General features: G+C 42.9%; 1 protein-coding gene across 2 annotated transcripts; it reads left to right on the top strand.

Moving 5' to 3' along the window:
* Window positions 1-271: 271 nt before the first annotated feature.
* Window positions 272-15428, top strand: LOC142407725 (p53 apoptosis effector related to PMP-22-like). Of its 2 annotated transcripts, none has more exons than XM_075497356.1 (3): window positions 272-579; window positions 14619-14762; window positions 15024-15428. In XM_075497356.1, exons 1-3 carry the CDS (start codon window positions 369-371, stop codon window positions 15236-15238), a joined length of 570 nt encoding a protein of 189 aa, XP_075353471.1. In that variant the 5' UTR covers window positions 272-368; the 3' UTR covers window positions 15239-15428. The 2 variants fall into 2 exon arrangements, with proteins under 2 accessions (XP_075353471.1, XP_075353472.1); XM_075497357.1 differs by lacking the exon at window positions 272-579 and adding an exon at window positions 9804-9921.
* Window positions 15429-19740: the final 4312 nt, after the last annotated feature.

Genomic DNA, 19740 nt, shown 5'->3' with positions numbered 1-19740 from the left:
GGGAGTGGCAGGAAGGAAAGCGTTAAACGCCGAGGGTAAACAGCACCCGATTTGTTACCTATTCAGCAGGGCAGAGAGGATCCCACAGATAAACCCAGCCTCGAAGCTTCTCCCCAGCTCAACTGGTTATTGCTCAGCGGCAGCTCTTACTCATCTGAATCTAGGTGGAGCTCCCTCCCTCCATGCCTCCCTCCCTCCCTGACGTGTGTCTCCTGATTAAAAAGCTTTTCTCAAACATCTGCACACGCGCTTGCAGGTACCGGCGCTCACTTTCCAGGAGCTTTGCAGAAGCACCCTTTGCTTCGCGTCGCTGAGTCCGTGGCAGAGACGGCCACCCTCGTCCCGCCAGCCTCCCCCTGTCCTGGAAGATGGTGAAGTACGGCCTCGACTACACGCGGTGCAGATGGATCCTACCCCTGCTCCTGGGCATCGGCGTCATCTTTGGTATCATTGCGCTGGCAGGCAGGGGCTGGCTGGAGTCGCAGACCTTGCCCTACGTGCACCAAGCGTCGTTATGGGAGAGCTGCAGGAGGCCTGAGCAGGGTGGGGAATGGACCTGCAAGTCCCTCATGGGTTACGGTAAGCGCCTGCAAGGGCGGTGGGGAGCAGTCTCTGAAGCAGTGGGTCACGTCTCCGAGCTCATCTTCCCTCGGCTCTCCTAACCGTATCACCTAATATCTGGCACTTACGTACGAAATTATGGGCAATGGGGACTGTCACTGAAATACATCAAGGCTTGTGACTAACAGGATGAAGAAGAAAAATGCTCTCACCCCTGTGCAGAAGGAAACCTGGTTGCTTTAGATGGTGGGCTGCACAGTACAAAAAACCCACACATGGTAATGATGTACCAGTGCAGAAAACATTACAGCATTTAAGGTTTTCTTCCTCTCTTAGAAGAAGGTAGTAACCTCTTCTCACCAGTCACCGCTTTCCAAAACTTAACAGCTACTGCTGATCAAATGCCCAAACGGCAAGTTGCGTGGGTGAGCCTGGCGCTAGTGTGATAAGCCAGTCCTGAGTGCCAGCAAGAAATGGGGAGGTAAAAATGTAAGATGGTAGGAAGATATTCCCAGAGAGTGTCAGGCTGCAGAATGCTGCCCTGAAACTGCTCCGGTAGGTAGGTCACGTGAAAGAGCCTCCTTGTGATTATGAAAGAAAGCTTTAAAAGATGAAAGGATTTCTTGTTTGTACTGAGTTTTGGTTAAGTATGCTATTAAATATGTTGACCTAGGTGCAACCTTCAGCTTGAAAAGATGTAAACCACGGAGTCTGGGAGAATAGGCCAAGAGAAGGATCACTCTAGATGTGCCCTGTTTGGTTTTTTTAATTATTTTATTTTCCCCCTATATATCTGCTATTGGCCGCAGTATGAAACAAGTTATTGTGAGTGATGGGCTGTTAGCCTGAACCAGGAGGAAAGTTCAAGCAATGTTACAATTTATGCTAATCCAAATTAAAAGGAAGAGCATTTTTTCTAAGGGTCAGAATCTCAGATGCTCTTGCAGAAAATGAGTGTAAAAACACTTGCAGAAGCAATCTCAGGGATCATTTATTACAGCTTTTCAAAATTGTTCCCCGAAGTTTATCATCTACAGTCGAACTCTACCTTCTATGCACAAAATTCAGCTGTAAGGAGTTAATTGTAGCAGGCCTCTGGGAGCGTAGGGCTCCAGGACAAGACTGGCTCCATTCAGCATCAGCCGGGTCCTGCCCTCAGAGCTCCTGCGCCAGCTGTGTGGCTGGGCATAGATGAAGCCAGTTTGCTGCCTCTGGTACCTGGCGCTGGGGAGCAGGAGAGAGACCATGATGGTTAGCAAAGGGCTCCTCGGTCCTGAGCTTCCATGAAAAGTGAGCCCTCCTCCTGGTCTCCAGGTTAGTCACTGTCTGTGTCGTCAATGTCAGCTTTAACTGGATAGAAGATATTAAGAAGTTTCACCTTGCTTCTCTTGATAATACCAGAGAAGTTTCACCTTGCTTCCAAGTCCTACATGGCTGTTTGGCATTTCACTTCCCTCCTTATCCTGCCTCACTCTTACATGCTTACATTCTGCAGCGGTATGCACAGTTTCCCACTGGACAGTATCTACAGACAAACCAGGGAGGTCATCGTCTATGTTGACTATCCTGCAATGTCTGGGGTTACCATGAATCACATCCACAATAAGTCCGGCACTTCTAACACAGAAGCGTTGGACTTAGTACACACATGCGGAATATTCTCCAGTGCATACATTGGAGAGTCAGCTGGTGCTTCTGAAAGCATTAGAAACGCTGTTCATGTGCTGCATGACTGCGTTCTGCTCTCAATGGACATGCATCTATCATTTGGCCTCTTCAGACTTACTAAATACCCAGAAAACCTAAGCAAATCCTCAAAATCCTCCTGGACAAAATTTCCAGGTGGAAAAGGAAGATACGTCTGCCACAATGGAGTCATTTAACCGATGGGAGAATATGTAAAGCCTGTATGTAAAAAATGTGTGCATAGGCCAAGTGACAGTGGATTACACTGCCAGGCTTCTGCCTCTGCAAGATTATGCCATTCCAATGTAGATCTCAGCCACTGCAGGGGTGGGTTACCCCTGACCCGTAAGAGGGATGTAGATCTGACCGTTAGGGATGCAAACCCTTGTCACTGTCCTGATCCTTTCCAGCCCCTTCCTTCAGACACCGTCTCTCCTGAGGGGGGATGTGTTCAGATCCAATCCTGTCCTCTGGTTTTCCTATCATTCTGTCCTTCCTCAGTTGGTGTGGGGTTGGGATTTTTCTTCTGGGGCTCCTGCCTTTCCCCATGCTGGGTGTGGGTCCCTGATGCTGGTCTTGGATTCCACCCAAAAGACCAGGCCATGAGACGGCATCTCACTTGTGAGCAGCCAGGTCCTGTGTTGAGCCATCAGCCATCAGCCATCTACCTGCTTCAGTTCTGAAACACAGGGTTTTAATAATTCTGGGATTACATTTATCCACACTGCTCCAGAAAGCTCATAGAAAACAAGTATTCAGCATCATGTTCTGTGGGATGTTTAACTTTGTATTGTGCCAAGCTAAACACAGCGCTGGATAAACAAAGTGTAATTACACGCCTTCCCGAGCACAGAGACAAAAGACAGGATATAAACAGAAAGGACAGAAGTGTTTTACATCTTTCCTGAGATGAACCCTCTCTTTCACCCCTCTATTCCACAGGTCCCATCTCCTTTTCTCTGGGCTTTACTCTCAGCTTCCCTGCCTAATCTGCCACAGGCTGGGCAGGTTCTGAAATTCGGTCTTCCTGTGGGGGTGGTTTCACTGACATATGTGATACGCATGTGTACCCCAGCGGCTGCCAGCAAATATTCTCAACATGACTTGGACAATGTTGGATCTTAATCCAACAGTGTTGACAGTAGTGGATCTTAATCCACTACAGACATCTTCATCCTATCATAATTAAATATAATTGTAACGTTATTGCAAGTTGTTCAATACAATGTGCAAATTCAAATCAAGTTCTCCACCTGCAATGTTTGTAATTCCCCTTAGATCTCTGTTGTTTGGCTTAACATACGTATATACACAGGCAGAAGACAAAAAGCCAACATTGTTGAGGTCAGTCAGTTTGGAAGGGAAGAAGGCTGAATGTTTCATTGGTTGCACCAGTGGAGTTTGGTGTCCCTGAATAGTTGCTTAAGCTGACAGAATTCAAAACCTCACAGGGAAGACAAGATGCCTGTATTTTTTTAATTTTTTTTTTTTGAAAGCCAGGAGAGTAACTCCACCAGTGCAGTTATCTTCTGTGAAAGCATCTACACACTCTAGGTCTTTTGCAAAGTTTATGAACTCTGTGGAAAGTGAGAATATGAAGAGTTTATACACTCTTCTTCTTCTTCAAGAGTTCATATTTTCTGCTTTAACCATATGACACTCATCTAGACTTTATCAGAAGTCTTTTTCTTTTCAAGCATATTTAGCTCAAATAAATAGAGCTTTCTAGGAAAAAAGATCTCGTGCATTAGGACACTCACTAGAAACGAATGGAGTTTAGGATGAGGGACTGAGAAATGCAAACTGTAGCTCTGCAATGTTCTGGCACTTGGAACAAATAAAGCTCTCAAGCTTATAACATGCTTGAACCTTTACAAAGACAGAGACAAAGATTTTCGGATAGATAATGAGTGCAATGTGGAATGTATCTGTCTGGGACATGGCTGAGCTTGCAAAGAAAATGCAGAGGTTAAATCCCTTCATGAAACCTGGCACAGCACTCCTTTGTTTTTCTTGATTTTTGGCTGTATAACCTCTCTTGAACAAGGTGTGACTCACAGACCTGAGACACTTTTTCAGTGTGTAATTTGTTCCACTGCAGGCTTTGGAGATGTTTAAACATGTGGGGGTTTGGTTGGGAGAAAATAACTGATTTTATTTTATTAGTCCCAACGTGATGCACAATAGGATGAAAACGCTTAGCTGCGCTTGTCCCACCTTATGTTCCACCTGGCCCTGCAGCTCTTCCATGTACAGATGCTGCCATCAAAATAACTGCAAGCTTAAGGCTCTAAATTTAGGTTGAAGTGGTTGGCTTTTTGTCTTCTGCCTGTGTATATACGTATGTTAAGCCAAACAACAGAGATCTAAGGGGAATTACAAACATTGCAGGTGGAGAACTTGATTTGAATTTGCACATTGTATTGATCAACTTGCAATAACGTTACAATTATATTTAATTATGATAGGATGAAGATGTCTGTAGTGGATTAAGATCCACTACTGTCAACACTGTTGGATTAAGATCCAACATTGTCCAAGTCATGATGCAAATAGAGATCTTGGGAAAAAGATCAGGAAAAGGCATTTCCACATCACAATTGGAATCCAGTTCTTCAGTTATTTTCGTATCATATATTCAGTTACAGCCTTTTCCTAAGATGTGTGGAGGGTTCAGTGGCTGTGGAGATTAGTGGAGGCATGAATGATTTTGCCATCTGGAAAGTACACCTTCCTCCATCTCATCTTCCAGGCAAATAATGGGTAACTATGTTCTAGCTCATTCCAGTTTTATATTGGTCTATGAATATTAATGCAGTACTACAAGATAGGATGGCTAGTAACATATGATTATAATGGACAAAAAATTACTTCAAATATGGCAGCAGATGAGTATATCTACAGGATAAGTGAAAGAAGGGAATGTTGCAAAAGGTAATATGCTCTTGAGGAAAGAAACATTCTGCTTTAGTCTCGTAGGAACCCCATTGAAGAGCAGATTTTCTTCCCTGTTTTGCCTGTTTCAGGCTCTTGGGTCTGGCAAATCTTTTGCTATGATGAAGCGCCATTTATTATTCCAGAGGAATAATAAATAAAACCCCCAGCTAATGATACAACAGCGAGGTACACAGCGTGGTCGGGAGCAGTCTCCGAGCAGCAAAGGACCTCTCTTGGTACTACACCTACCACTGGCCTTGCACTGCTAGCCCCACAGCTCTCCCTCTGGAAGACTAACTTCTCCAGCAGACCAGTGACTCATCGCACCCGGGGCACAGGACAGACCAGACACCAAGTTTCCCTGTTGCCACGCTGCCTACGTAAAACTGTTTTGCCTTCCCCCACGTTCCCATCAGATCACCTAATCCCAGGTGTGGGGAAGCCCTCACTTGCCTCAAGCTGAAGCAAGCGCCCTGAGCAGAGTGACATGGGAATATTTCCAGAGGGACGGGCTGGGAGACAGCCCCTCTCAGCAGGGCCTGGGAGGAGAAGCAGGCTGTCCCGGTGGCTCTTTGGCATCTGAGGGTGTCTGCATGTAGGAATAGAAACAAAGCAAACAAGTAACTGTGCTTTTGAAGCAGGGACCAGCTCAAGTCAAGGGGCCTTTATTGCAGACCTTCCCCGAAGTCAAGGCTCTGCACCTAAAGGCTTTCAGAATTTGGTAAAATTCAAGTAGATTTGGAAAAGTGTCCTTGCAGCTGGGAAACAAAGGCTGGGGAGGTTTCTGACCAGTCCGAGGAAGCCCGTGGGAGAGCCCAGGATGGAGCCCAGCTCTATGCTCTGTGCGTTGCCTGGATTACAGGGCAAACCTCGACTCCTTTGACACAGGGTGAACTGAAAACGAAAGCTTCTTGCTGTTGCTGCTGCATCGTAGCATGAAACAGTTATATTTATATACGGTCATTGCCTGTAGCTTTAATGACAGCGTATAGAGAAGCACATCATTTCCTAAGTCATCAGTCACCTAAAAGGGTAACGTTACCTGGGACTAACCAGTGAGAAATGAGATTACAAGATTAGTTCTTTAATAATACAGAATATTCAATCATTATTCAAAACTTAGAATGCTAGAAAATACGCGCTCAATTAAATGTACGTAGTAATGAAAATATCACAACAACAGTATATTTAATGAACTCTGATGCAAGAAAGAAAGAACAAATTTGATTTTTCCCCAGCTTGACGGAGACACTTCATTGTTACTAAAGAGGTATAAGAGAAGGGAATCAAGCCCAGAGCATTTAATTACTGTGGCAATTTTCATTCCTCATCTGCAATCGCTAACGTGCTTTCCCTTGTAATTTTAGGGTTTGTCCTTTTATACGTTTAGTGGCAGATTCATTTAATCAGACTCTTTCCTAAATAATAGTTATGCTCTTCAGCAATTAGCTCTACAGAGAGCAATTGCAGATGGCATCCCACTGTTTATTATCCAACCTTCCTTTAATAATTATAGTTAAATTGGGTGGAAAAATAGCAATCGTGTGGAGGGTTCTCATCTCCCCATCAGGAGACATGAACTGCTGGTGTTGAGGACTTCGTGAAGATCCTCAACACTTTGCGTCTTCAGGACCTTAAGTCCTTGAGAGGATACCATTCACTCACACGCAGGAGGCCTCTCTGCTGAAAATGTGTGCAAACTTGTGGCTAAACTCTCATTCTCTTCACCTCACCTCTTCCTCTAGCTTATTGAGGTAATCTGATACAGCAGGGCCATAACCACCTCCCCATAGTCTGAACGGTGATAAGGACTGCAAGATGGAATTCAAATTCCCCTGTAGGGTTAAACAGTCAGGTTACTTAAGCAGGAAAGGAGTTATGCAGGAAAAGAAACAAAACTCTCAAAACACTGTTTTTTCACATTTCCATATCACTTCTCACTGACAGCTTGCATTGTTCTGAGCAACCTTGAACACATTGAGTCAGTGAGTATTGTAATGCCATGTTTCTTCCTTGTCAAGCACCATTACAAAATCTCTCATTAGTCAAAAGTTCCCAGGAACTCACGGTAGTTTGTGGAGTGACGATGGTAACCTATGTCCCAGAGGTTTCTGGCTTCCTTCTACTGGTACTAAATAACACTTCGGATCACACACAGTCCTGCTGAAGTACTAATCTGCAATTGAATACATCTAATGTCACCTCTTATGTTGAATACGCACACTGTGCCCAAATCAGGCCCCAAATGTAGGAAGTCTCTGTGCAGTCCATTAACAACCCCACCAGCAATAAGCAGCAGGTGATGAAGATTTTCAGGATGCATTGTAAAAGCTATTTCATTCACAAGCAGAGTAAATAGATCTTATGCTGTATTTTATGAGCACAAAGTACCATTTCTGCTTATATGTTTTTCTTTTGCAAATGGTAAAATTTTTCTTCTGACAGAAAATTAGATGCAGATTTACAGCTGCTCTCTAACAGAGAGAAACTCCCTAGTGCAAAAGGCGACTTTCAGCAAGGCTTCAGAACAAAGTTTGCTCACAGCATGAAAACTGCGGATCAAGAGTGAGAACAATACTTGGTGTATATGGAAGTGAGATGTAAATTCAGTGTTCTTCAGCCTCAAAGGGCCCTGGGAATATAAAACTTAAAAAGAGCTTTTTGGAAAGGCTCCACTCTGCTCTTTCAATTAAAAGTCCTAGTTCATAGCCTGTGCCATCAAGGAAACTGATTCTGTTTAATTCACATTAAATATTTTAACCCACCTTTAACTCAGGGGTAGTTAGGGAGCAGGTACATCTTGCTATTCTGATTAACTGAGCTTATGCATATCTACTGATTAATCGACACCTTACCTGTTTTATTTACCTGACCCTCCCAACTCCCATATACACATCCAAGTGTAAGTAATCCTGCTTTAATTTAAAATAAATAGGAAAAAATAGGAGGAAAAAATGTTACAGCATTAAAGTGTATAAGACTGAGCATTAATCCCCAGATGTTCTCAATGTATGCAACTGCTTCTGAAGATAATGTGAGACAGGGGTACTCCCTGACTCTCTCATGAGCAAACCTTTAATTTTGAGGCACTGTGTGCACATTATTTTTAATAGCTAACTTACTCCCTTGGTGCTCCCTTTGATGATGGCTCTACGCCCTCTGCCACTTCTGCCTCCCTAGCGCTAAGTAAGCATCAGGGAACAGCCCTCATTAATACAAGATTTGCAGAAGCCAGTTTCTAAGTCAAGCTTGTACATGCCTGGGCTTATGAGATTAATTCGAACCACTCCTTCAAGATCTAACTGCTCCTCCCCTCAAATTCAAGTCGGAATAGCTTCTAAGTTGAATTGCTTACCTCAGTAAGAGAAGAAGTTTGCAGAAGTACATAAAGCTTTGGATGCAGGCTTTGCCTGTATATGTTTGTGAGTGAAGCCAGTGGTGGGGAATTAGTAGGTTTTTTTGCTTTAAAGGAGTCAAAGTCCACCAAGCCAAACTGAGCTATCACTTTAGCACTCAGCTATGGTCAAGGCACTGCTTTCTGCTAATATATACTGTGTTGTACTGATAAATCGACTATGCATAAAGGTTCTTTTCCTTACTGTTGTCATTTAAAATCATTATTATGGGGTAATTGTCCTAAAGTCCTAACCCTTTCTCATTTATATGGGACCTGCTACTCATCACCAAGATGTTATCTTACTGTGAACCTAAATAGGTCATTCTCTGCTTCCATGGTCGTCTCTTAAGCAGTGGCAAGCTAAAAGCTGGTTCCTGCTCACATCAAAACAGCTTGCATATTATGGGGTAATACTCTGTTATTTATGAGAAATCCATATTAACTGCCAATGAATTCTAAAGAAGTAATGCTAGGCGAAAAAGAACGGAGTTACCAAAAAGGATGCCAAACAGAAGGACCAAAAATTTTGTATTCCACTCCAAATGATATAAACTCACACAAAAACGCCCATAGAAAAACAGCCAGTATTGACCTCTCATGGGAAAGATATTCAGAGAATGCAGTTGTTTTAAGAATGATCCAGATGCAATGAAGACAGAAGATCAGAGAATAATACACATCCAATCATGCCTTTGATATTTTTTCCTTGTTTTATTCTGTTCATAAATTATCCATGACTAACGTGATTTTCTTCATTTGTATAGCCTTCCTTTGAAATTATTTTCAGTCGATAGCTTTCAGTCTGCACTTACAGTTTATTCATAAGAAGCTGCATTTAATAGTTTCTGATTTATCTTGGCTGTATACAAACACATGCACACTGGTATTTCAATGCCAGCTCATGTGATCAGCAAACACTTGCAGAGATTTCAGTGTTCACTCGTTTTCAAAAAGAGCACAGAAATTTTCCATAGTTGGCATGTTACAGAGTCGTGATTTCCAGAAGACAGGATTTTGCACTGTCCAGCGTTGCACAGATAACATGGGGAATCGAGAGTCCTGGCTGACAGTGGCTTGCGTATACACCAACAGCTCGTAACCTTTTGGCTGATAAATTGAGATGTGGGTTAATGAGTTTGATGCGCCACCTTAAGATTCAAGCTAAGGAGAACACATGTTCTGCTGCAGACATGCTCACTTTCACATGGAAACTTTCTTGAGGAGAACAGACCAAAATGAAATGGATAAAACCTGGCCAAAGCAGTTCCTTTTCAAAGTGAAGCATGTGCTCTGCAGCGTTCACCACACCCTGATGAAGAACGTCAGGTTGAGAAACCTGAGTGAGTTCAGCGTTGTTTCCAAAATAATGCTCTTTCCCTTTAATCAGAGAGATGTAAAACAGGTTGAGCTCTGCAAACTCAGCCTAGAAACATTCTCATTACATACAACACAGAGATGAATCACCACCATGGCAGATTTTAGTTCTTGTAAGAATTGCTTTGCAAGACTGGAGCTAGAACTGCAGGGTTTGTGTTTCTTTCCCTTGGTGGTATGAAGAATAACAGAGCAAGATATTAGTCTATTACAGTTTCTTCCCCCCCTGCCACGTTTCTTTTGAATTAAAACTATCCTTCCTAAAATTGCTGCACAATTCACTGCAGCGGCTAATGTGTTAAAACGATCAGTCAGCAAGAACCTGTAGATAATTGTTGGTGTCTGCGAGCTGGCAATAAACATTTGTTTTTCTTTCCAGTGCTAGTTGTGTATTTAGCTTCAAGCCAGGAGGAAAATTTGGAGACGTATGTTCTTATTGATTAGACCGGGAGAAGTACTTCTGAACTCTCCGGGGTTGCTTTGAGACAATGTCACCCAAAGAGAGAGACTCAGTAGTTCATGTGGTTTGGTGGTACCAGATCAAGAAAAACATGAGAACGCCATTGTGAATGTTTTCCCATGTTTTGAACCACATACACCAGAAACACAGAAATTTGTATTTGTCATGGGGGAAGTAGACTTCACATGCTATTTTCAAGGCATGACAGCTCTTTTGCGAAGGCACGAAACACGGCAGGCTAAGGAAAGACTAGATCTGGTGGTTCAAAGTTTTGGCTCAACTTACTGCTGAGCAAGGAAGTTTATCTCCTTATGTGTGAAGCACAGGCAGTGTTTACACTTTTGCAAACTGGAAAACACATGAGGGAGTAAAATCAGGAAGGCAGGAAACTGGAGACACTCTTAGTGCTGGATCTCTAATGAAGCCCATCGGCTTCCCCGTGGCTGCAGTCAGCAACAGGATGTTCAGAACGTGTTTAGATGGTGCAATACAAGAGGTAGTCATGCTACCTCTAAACCGAGTTAGCTTTAATAGCAGAGTAATAAAGCTGTGTTATTATTGTATACTGTCTCAGCTAATTAGCTGGCTCATGAGCTACAGTGAGCTCTGTACTGGCGTGGGTGGGCTCTTTCTGGTCTCTAAATTAGCTCAGGGGTCTTCACACACAGCAGGGAGTTTTAGAAGGCAGGCACTTATTTTCATTTTCCAGGGGTCACATATTACTGCATTCACTGTGGGTAGTCCAGACTCTCGCAAATCATTGGTGATTAACGTACAAAACACTGTAAACAGAAGCACTGTCCTCGCTCTGCTTGAGATAGGCATGAAAATGTGGGTTCCTTTTGCCTGTTTGGGGCAGTAAGGTCTTGTTTTAAGTCAAAATTGCTCAGAAAATTGCCAGCTAGGAGGAATTTTCAAAAGCGGACAGAGTGTAGCTTCCCACAAACCCTTTCATAGTGTTCATTGGCATTCTTTCAGCCGATAGAGGAGCTGAAAAAGGGAGAAACAGGACTGGCACACAAGCGTTAGAGGATCCTGCTGGTCTTCAAGGACACTCTTGCATGAACACACATTTCTTTTCCAACAAGCACATTTTAACTCTTAAACAGCCAAAACATCACGGCCATTTCTGGGGGCTGAGAAAACAAATGTCACAAATTGCTGATTATTTTCACAGACTCCGCTTGGTGTCCTGTAACCCACTGCTCCCTCTGTTTCTGTTTTTGATTTGATGACAGGTGGACTAGATCCTTTCAGCTTTCAACTGCCCTCTCTCTAGAGTCAAATGTACTTTGAGTTGGTGTTGCACCTGTGATGATTCTTTGGCCTGGAGTTCACATTTTTAAGAAAAAGCTTTGCAGTTAGAGCAATTTGTTTATGCTTTTTTTTTATGTTAAAGCAAAAAAAACCCACAACACCAGAAGATACGAAAATATTTGGGACCAGATTAGCCACTCGCTTGTCAGTGTTTTCTGACCAATTTAATTCTTCTAATTCAGGCATTTTTAAGGTAAGTCTTAGGTCTATTGGTAAAGACACTAAGCTACTCTAGTGCTCCGGGCTGGCACAAGGAAAATTAAACATCTCAGATATAGAAACAGTTGCAATTATTTCTACACAAAGTTTTTGCTACCTTTTACGCTAGAAAGGTAAGGTGTTTGCACACTGTGGTCTTAGACTACTGCTACTTTTGTAAAGGACAGAGGAGGTCAGGGTACCGTTCCTCAAAAAAACCCCATAGTGACTCTTCCATGCAATCCCATTGCCTTACTTGGAGCTGCGTATTGGTTTTCTGTCAACATTGAGTTAATTTTTTTTCTCTTTTGTGGAAGTGAGAGTCACAAAATCGGCTGTTAGGTGATTAAGCAATGCCTCCTAAAGATGTAAGCACCCTGCAACAAGCATGTCTCTTCTTGCCATAGAGCCAATGCCCGGCGGGCTGGGCGTGCACCCAATCTGCTTTCATACAGTCACAGCATTTGTAACACTACTTCAGGAAAAACACCTGGGTGAGCCAGGCGGAGGAGGGAGACGGTGGCATGGGCAAGGTGCCACCGCACACCGCAGCCCCCAGGCACCGTCCCCTGAGTCCCCAGCCCAGGCAACGCTCCCACCCCAAGGGATGGAGCTCTGCCATCAGCTGCTCTTGGGAAGCAAGGCTGAGCTTTGGCAGACCATCTGCTGCCCACAGCAGTGGTGGTGGCAGCGGGCGAGACGAAACCCCCAGGTCTCATGGTGCCTCAGCACTTGCTGGGCGGCCAGCTGCGCTCTGAGTCTGCTCCGGGAAACGAGACCCCTTTGCCCAGGAGTTTTGCACCTAACCACAACCAGCTGTGCACCTAACAAAACCCATCACCTCTAGATGTCCTTGTCATTTCACCTCTCTGCCAGAAGTTATAACTCTTGTATCCAAGAGCAGTGAGGTCACCGCTGCTGAGCAACTTCTCTTATGGCTAAGTGCCCATTTTTTTGCTGTTTTAGAGGGGTGGCAGAGAGGCTGGGAGCAGAAGCATCCTCAGGAGGGTAAATTGAGCTGTGGCAGTACAAGAAATTCCTCTTCCTGGCTGTTTCCTTTGATACTCTGCCTGAGGTGCTGCCCTCCCTCCTGTGCCTCCACATTGCGTACCCTACCTCCGAGCCGCCTGTAAACTCCCTGAGAGAAGAGTTTGGGCTAAAATACTGGGCTAGAAAATGAGACGTAGGCACATCTTTGCTGTCCCTTTCAGTCTTCTCAGGCAGCTGCCTGTTTACAGGAAAAATAATACAGTTGAAAAGCCCTATAAGCAAACTTTTTGGCATAAGAAAGAAAAAGGACATGACATAAAACTGAAAATATAGTGCAATACGTAGAACAGAGCGGGGGTCGTAAAGCAGGGAGGGATGGTGAAAAGCAAACAAAAAAGGAAATTGGTTTTGATGGGCTGATGGGAAGAAAAGTAGAGCTGGAAAATCCTGATCCATTTTTCTAGTCTAATGATAGAGCTGGTGGGGCCTGGGGGAAGAGAGGTTGAGCACCAAGGTGTCACTCACCAGGGACAGGACGGTGGCTTTCATGCCTACCCGACACTGGCCAGGGGGAAGGTAGGAGGACACTTTGCATTTTATTACTTGAATGCTTGAAGCAAACAAATTGGCAGGTTACTGGCTATCAACAATCTTAACTTACTGAGTTCTGGAGGGAACTTTTACTGAACAGCATGCACTGCGTTAAAGTTGAGTTGTAATTATTGTCAGGGTAGTTTGGGCTGCGATAATTTTTCGGCACTGCTGCTGTATATATTTGGTTAGAAGCCGACACCTTACAAACGCATAGTGTAGGAGAGGGGGTGAAATTTGTACATGCCTAGCAGACTTTAACTGCCTACTCCATCTGCATACACAATTTAAAAAGTGTCAAAAGCAGTCTTTTTACATTCAGAAGAGGAGACACTTTGATCTCTTTGAGCAGTAGTTGCCCCTCAAGACTTAAAATATTGAATAAATAATATTTTTTCCAGTTGTTATACCACAATATGCTTTGCTCTGACATGTTATAACATAAAGTTATATAATTTGAAAATGAAAGTATTAATATCCTGAACAAGCTCTTCAAAATGAAATGGTCTGACTTTGGATCAAAAGCAGAGGTCAAATTTCCCTACAAAACAGATTCCAAATCTTTAGCTCCATTTAGGAGACAGAGCTGAACAAGGCTGAAAAGGCAGAAACCCCTGAATTTTGACATTTATGGACTATTGCCATACCTCTAAATTTGCATGCCAGAGTGGTAGTGCTTGTATAAACACTTTTTTTTAAAGGAAGAATTTAATTAGTTCCAGGGACAGTCTAATTCTCCTCCATGCAAAACGCTGCTGAGGTAATGACATTTGTTATTGAAGGAGTGTCCATTCTTACATCTTTACAGTAATTTTTATCTCAATTCTTAATTGTTAAATCTAAAGCGGAAGCTTGCATGCAAGCCCCATTGCATTCTGTACGAGAGGTCAAAGCTGGTGGTTTTATGCATTCTGCACTTAGTGACTGATTTCTTGTGGAACTAAAATGCTCACCTATGAGAGCAGAGAAAGCTCCCGTGCTTTCCTTCTTGGGAGCTGACCTTCTTTTCACCTTTGTTTAAAATTAGCCTTTCACTATAAACCAGAGAAAAACATTGCAAGGGATTTTTTTTTGTTCCTTTCTAACGTATCTTCCTTCCGATTTCAGCTTGGGGAAGAGCTGCTGCTGCCACATACCTGGTTGGCTTTATACTTCTAGTCATCTGTTTTGCTCTGGCCATCATAGCATTTGCCATTGACACACTTCGGTTCAACTTCATACGTGGGATTGGAGGCTTGCTTTTTGTTGCTGGTAAGGCAGTATATAAAGTCAAGTTTAGCTTGTGCAGGTGTATCCACACTAGAACTGGTATTTCCCTCAGCTGATTCTATACCCAGGTCTTTGCCTGTCTGCACTTGAGCTCTCTATGAGAAATAATATAAAGTCTGTCATGGCAGTGGATCAATGTTAAAACCCTCCAACACGTGGGTGGGTCTAGCTACAGGTATTATGGAGGCAAGCAACATGATGGGTGTTAGCTTAAACATTTTTTGTTTTCTCCTCTTTCTTCAGCTGTGTTCTCCATCATGGGCCTGGTCATTTATCCAGTAAAGTTCTCGACTGAAATTGAAATGACGGGAATCAATATGTTTAGCTGGGCCTATGGCTTTGGCTGGACCACCGCCATTATGGAAATATGCTTGGGATTCTTCTTCTGCTGCCTTCCTAACTATGAAGATCAGATCTTGGGTAATGTGAAGCCCACATATTTTTACTCTTCCCCGTAAGCACCAGGAAAGATGCATTCGTATTCCTGAAATATCTGACAGACCAGCTATGTTTTCCAGAATATCGTCATCAGCTGTTAGTAGAAAAGGCTGGAAACTTTTCAAAAGCATGTAGAAAAATGGTACTGGCATTCTGCAATAAAGTTATCTACTCTATTTTGGACCTTCATATCTGATGTGGGTTGGTTAGATAAAGTCTAAACCTTAAAAAACCTTGTGTTTCCTCATTCATTCCCATGAGTGGGGTGTATGTGGATTCCATTGCATCTTAAATGCATTCATATTTCTAATCAAATTCAGAAAAGCTTTTTAAACTGCCAATAAACAAAACAACACAGATCATCTTCTTGAAGGAAAGCTGCTCACAAAAATCCCATTTTGTATGTATCATCTTTAACCTGAAGATTTTGCACATTTTTCAAGAAGCCAAATACCTTTATCCACTGACTGCCAAAGTAGTAAATTAGTCAGCCAGCACTTCATAGCTTTGTTTCCATTTTTCGTTCATTCACTTAAGCCATAGGGACAGGGTAAGAAAAAGATGAGAGAAAGTCCCCTACCAAAGCCAGCATCTTAACTTTTACCCCCCCATGTGGAATGTAAGTATTTATTTCTAAATATTTGTCAGAGTAAGCCCTTAAACAGTAAACCCTTAAAAATCCTGGCATGCTGTTGCTGAGGCCAACACAGAGTGGGCAGAGGCAGAGAGGATTTCAAGCCACCCTTGCAACATACAGACCTGGTTTGAAGAGGCTCCTGGTGTGGCTTTCTTCATGGGCATCTGCCTCTTTTATCTGCTGTATCAAAATCTATGGCTTTAAAAAGCTCCGTTATACTGGTCCAGCTCTTTTATCCAGCGTAGAAGTGTCAGGAAGGACTTAAGCAGCGGTATGATTCCCCTGCACCTCAGGAGCTGAGCTGGAGCAGTGTGAGTGTAGGTATCAAAACATTTGTTAAAAGACCCCTTTTTCATTGGTTTGCTGTTCGTAAGTATTTTAAAAGCGGAAAGTGTATACTGTCGTATGTAACTGTAAAATGCATAAATACCCCTCACTATCTCATACTAAGGCTCTCATAGGGAAAATCACATCATAAAACACCTTTCAGTGTCTTATACTGCACAGTGCTGCAAACCTTGACATATTGCAAGCAATGAAGTGTTCTCAAGACTCTGCTGGTTTCTGCCTTGTTAATCCTAACTTCATAATGTTCCATTTCTTCTCTTAAGTGAAAAAATGGATAATTTTGCTATGTGGAAAAAGAAGTCTCATTGAAATCCTTAGCTACAGACGATTATTAGCTTGTAACACATCTGCAATTCTGTAACTATGTGTGCTTTACGGAAAGTGCCCTGCCAAATGTTCTTTACTGCAAAGAATGAGAGGTAGAAAAATTTATTAGTAAAACCTCTGGGTAGCAAAAATCAATAAAGGCACAGGACTTAACCTGTTTTTTTGAAGCAGTTAAATCCATTCACGTTTATGGAGTGTCTTCTAACTTTGATCAATAAACATGAGAGACGTATCAAGCCAATGGGGAGAGTGTATGCCACAGGGAATAGTTAGACAAGAACTTGCAAATACATTAAGATGTTTCCTAGTTGAAAGGAAATTAAAATGAAATAGAGTTGAGAAAGCAGTTTGTATAAAATGGCTTGCAATTCTTTGTGTAATGTTATCTGTTCAGGAAAAAAAATTATCATAAATCTTTTCATTATGCTTATTATACCTAATAAATGATGGTATCTATGTATTGTTTCAAAATGAGTCCTAGCTTTTGTTCTCTACTAAGAGCGCGGAAGTGTGGAAGCCCCCAAAGCCTCCCTCCTCTTCTCAGCACCACCTTGGAGCACCCGGGTACGCTGGCTGGGTTTTCAGAGGGGAGAGTAACTTACAAACCACAACAGCTTGTATTATTCTTCGGTCCTACTCGGGCTGTCTCCTGAGGCCTTGTTCACGAGCACATGAGAACAGTGGACTTGCTCTGTTTGCTTATGGGCTGTGTGGTGTGGAGTAACTATACGCAGGATTCTGTGCTATAGGGTGCTACAGCCCGTTTTGGCATGGAGGATAACGCACTCATGTTCACTGAATAGGAAGCCAGTGTGGTCCAGCTCCATGTTTTTGCTCCAGTGAATGTGGCAGTCCCCTGAGGAAGCTAAAGGGAACTTGAGCAACCACCGATTGTATTTACAGTTTCTTTAACATTAGCTGGACACTGACCCAACAGCTGGAGGTGGGGAAAGGTGCACAAAACAAGGTTTAGGAGTGTGACTCCAACCTTGATGAGAGAGCAGAGCATAATTAAAAAGCAAAGAAAATCTCCGCTGATCATCCCCCTTCCTCCCTCCTCTCCCTTGCTGCTCTCAGCAGCCTCACCACCTCCTCTCTCTCCTTCTCCTCCTTTTCCTCCTCCTCCTCCCTAAGGGTGACAGAGCAGTGTCAGGGCTGGTGGCTGTGGCTCTGCGGGACGCAGCCCCAGTCCCCATTTCCCGCTGCCACTTTCCCCTTCCTGGGAGAGAGGAGAAGTGAAGCACCTTTTCTGGCCCCAGCACAGCAGCAGGGACCCTAGCCTGGCTCCCTGCCCCAGGCCCCCACAGGGAGAGGCTTTCTCTAAAAAAACGGAGGGGGTCGGGTGGGTATCCAACAAGCAGAAGCATCACAGGAGCTGCAGCTCAAGTGCCTGCCTTTAGGGTACTTTGCTTCCAGTCACACCCTGCCTTTAGGGTAGTTTGCTTCCAGTCATGCCGGGCCAGTTCACCACAGATCCCTTGAAAAACACATCCTAAACCCTGCGGCAGAAAATCAGTGAGAAAAAGTATAAAACTGTTGCACAGATCCCAGTGCTGTTTCCTGTGACTGCTGAGACAGGGGAGCAAGGCAAAAGCAGCATGCAAAATGCAATCGATTCTGACAGAAAAGGGCAGTGAATCCAGAAGCCAAGGATGTGTCTCAACTAGGTCATTAACCAGCTAGGCTATCAACTAAATTGTTAAATTAGTCTACAGCCAAATCAAGTAGATTATTAACTAACCGAATTGTTAGATTAATTTGAGCTAAGTCAACATCGGAAAGTCTGGATTTTCAAGCAAAAGAGAAATTAGAGGAAGAGAAGACATCCCTTTAGTTCTGCATCTCCGTTCGGCAGGGTTCTTGCTCCAAGTCTTGCCCTAAAAGGGCACTTAGCTACTAAGAGCAGCACAATGAAAGACTTAAAGTTTCATTGTGCCCAATAAAATGCTAAAAAGAGATCAGGAAAGAACAGATGTCTGCAAGATTTGGCTTTCGAGAACGTTAGGTCTGCTACAACAACAGAAGTAGAGACTTGGCTGCCAAAAGCATCGCTGCTGTTCCCATCAAATTAAGAATTAGGGAAACATCCTCCAACAAAAACATTTTATCTAATTCAGCTATACTACTGAAAAGCAAAGGAAAAACTGTGCTGAAAACAAGTGGAATGTCAAGCAGCTCTACAGGTACAAACTGAAGAAAAAGAAATAATGAAAACTTTCTACTGGTAAGTTAATAAGTTCAATTTAATTTCTGGTGTTTCTTCCAGAGCTTGTATAACATGTGGACATCTTGGTCTTTTCACTTTTCTCCGCAAATATGCCCATATTTCACTATACATTTTTCAGGAACCTGCCATTTGGTCTTATAATACAGCCTGCTTAATCAATAATTCAAATGCAATCTAGTTCGCAACTGTATTAAAGTTGTGCATATTTTGTTGTATGAACTAATGCTATGACTGAAGTTTTGACCCCATTGACATCACTTGCAAAACATTTATTGATTGTCTTGAGGTGGACATTTCATCCCTGAAGTGCAAACCCTTTTTTTTTACATGTGTTCAGAATCAATAGTATCTCTATGGGATACTCCATTGATTTCAGCATCTCTGTTTACTTCTGGAGTAGGACACTGGTCCGTACAAGGTAAGGAACAAGAGTTACAGCAGACAGGATCATTCCCAGAACAAAGGACAATTCAAATGTGTGTAAGATTAGCAGAATCTGGGCCATAATTAAATTGCTTTTTGTTAGATACACAACATGGTCACAGTAAAGAGATCTTTCTTTTTGACACGTCAGCTGTGCAACAGCTATTACTTTTTATAATTCAGTTTCTTGGAACATTTCCTTGCACATTTCTATATTCAGTGCATTTCTATGTGCTCTGAAGATGAGTAGATTTAAGAAAAGAATGAAACAATCAAGTTTGTGATAAGGGAGAACAGAATTGGCCCATTTGTACACTCTGTTGGAAAGCGGGAATCAAACCGTTTTGCTAGAAGGATAGTGAACTGAACAACCAAATAGTTACTTCTGAGTCATACTGGAAATTCAAAACAGAATTGAAAGACTGCTATATAGTTAATAATGGGGAAAGAGAGGCAAAGTCACGAGGATCTTCCTTTATCTTTTTCCTCGCTGTCAAAATATTGCTTTTGCTAGAAATTTTGTTTTCAAGAAAAAATTGTTACTCTGGTGTAGTTGCATA

This window comes from Mycteria americana, chromosome 3 (genome assembly GCF_035582795.1).
Source record: "Mycteria americana isolate JAX WOST 10 ecotype Jacksonville Zoo and Gardens chromosome 3, USCA_MyAme_1.0, whole genome shotgun sequence".
NCBI classification, from domain to species: Eukaryota; Metazoa; Chordata; class Aves; order Ciconiiformes; family Ciconiidae; genus Mycteria; species Mycteria americana.
The sequence above is the reverse complement of the archived record's forward strand: the minus strand, read 5'-3'. Positions and strand labels throughout refer to the sequence as shown.

What these genes read in the sequence shown, in the direction of transcription:
- LOC142407725 (XM_075497356.1), top strand. Translation starts at nt 369, where the DNA reads ATGGTGAAGTACGGCCTCGACTACACGCGGTGCAGATGGATCCTACCC. An exon ending in CAAGTCCCTCATGGGTTACG is followed by an intron (nt 580 to 14,618) that starts GTAAGCGCCTGC and finishes TTCCGATTTCAG; the next exon opens with CTTGGGGAAGAGCTGCTGCT. An exon ending in AGGCTTGCTTTTTGTTGCTG is followed by an intron (nt 14,763 to 15,023) that starts GTAAGGCAGTAT and finishes CTCTTTCTTCAG; the next exon opens with CTGTGTTCTCCATCATGGGC.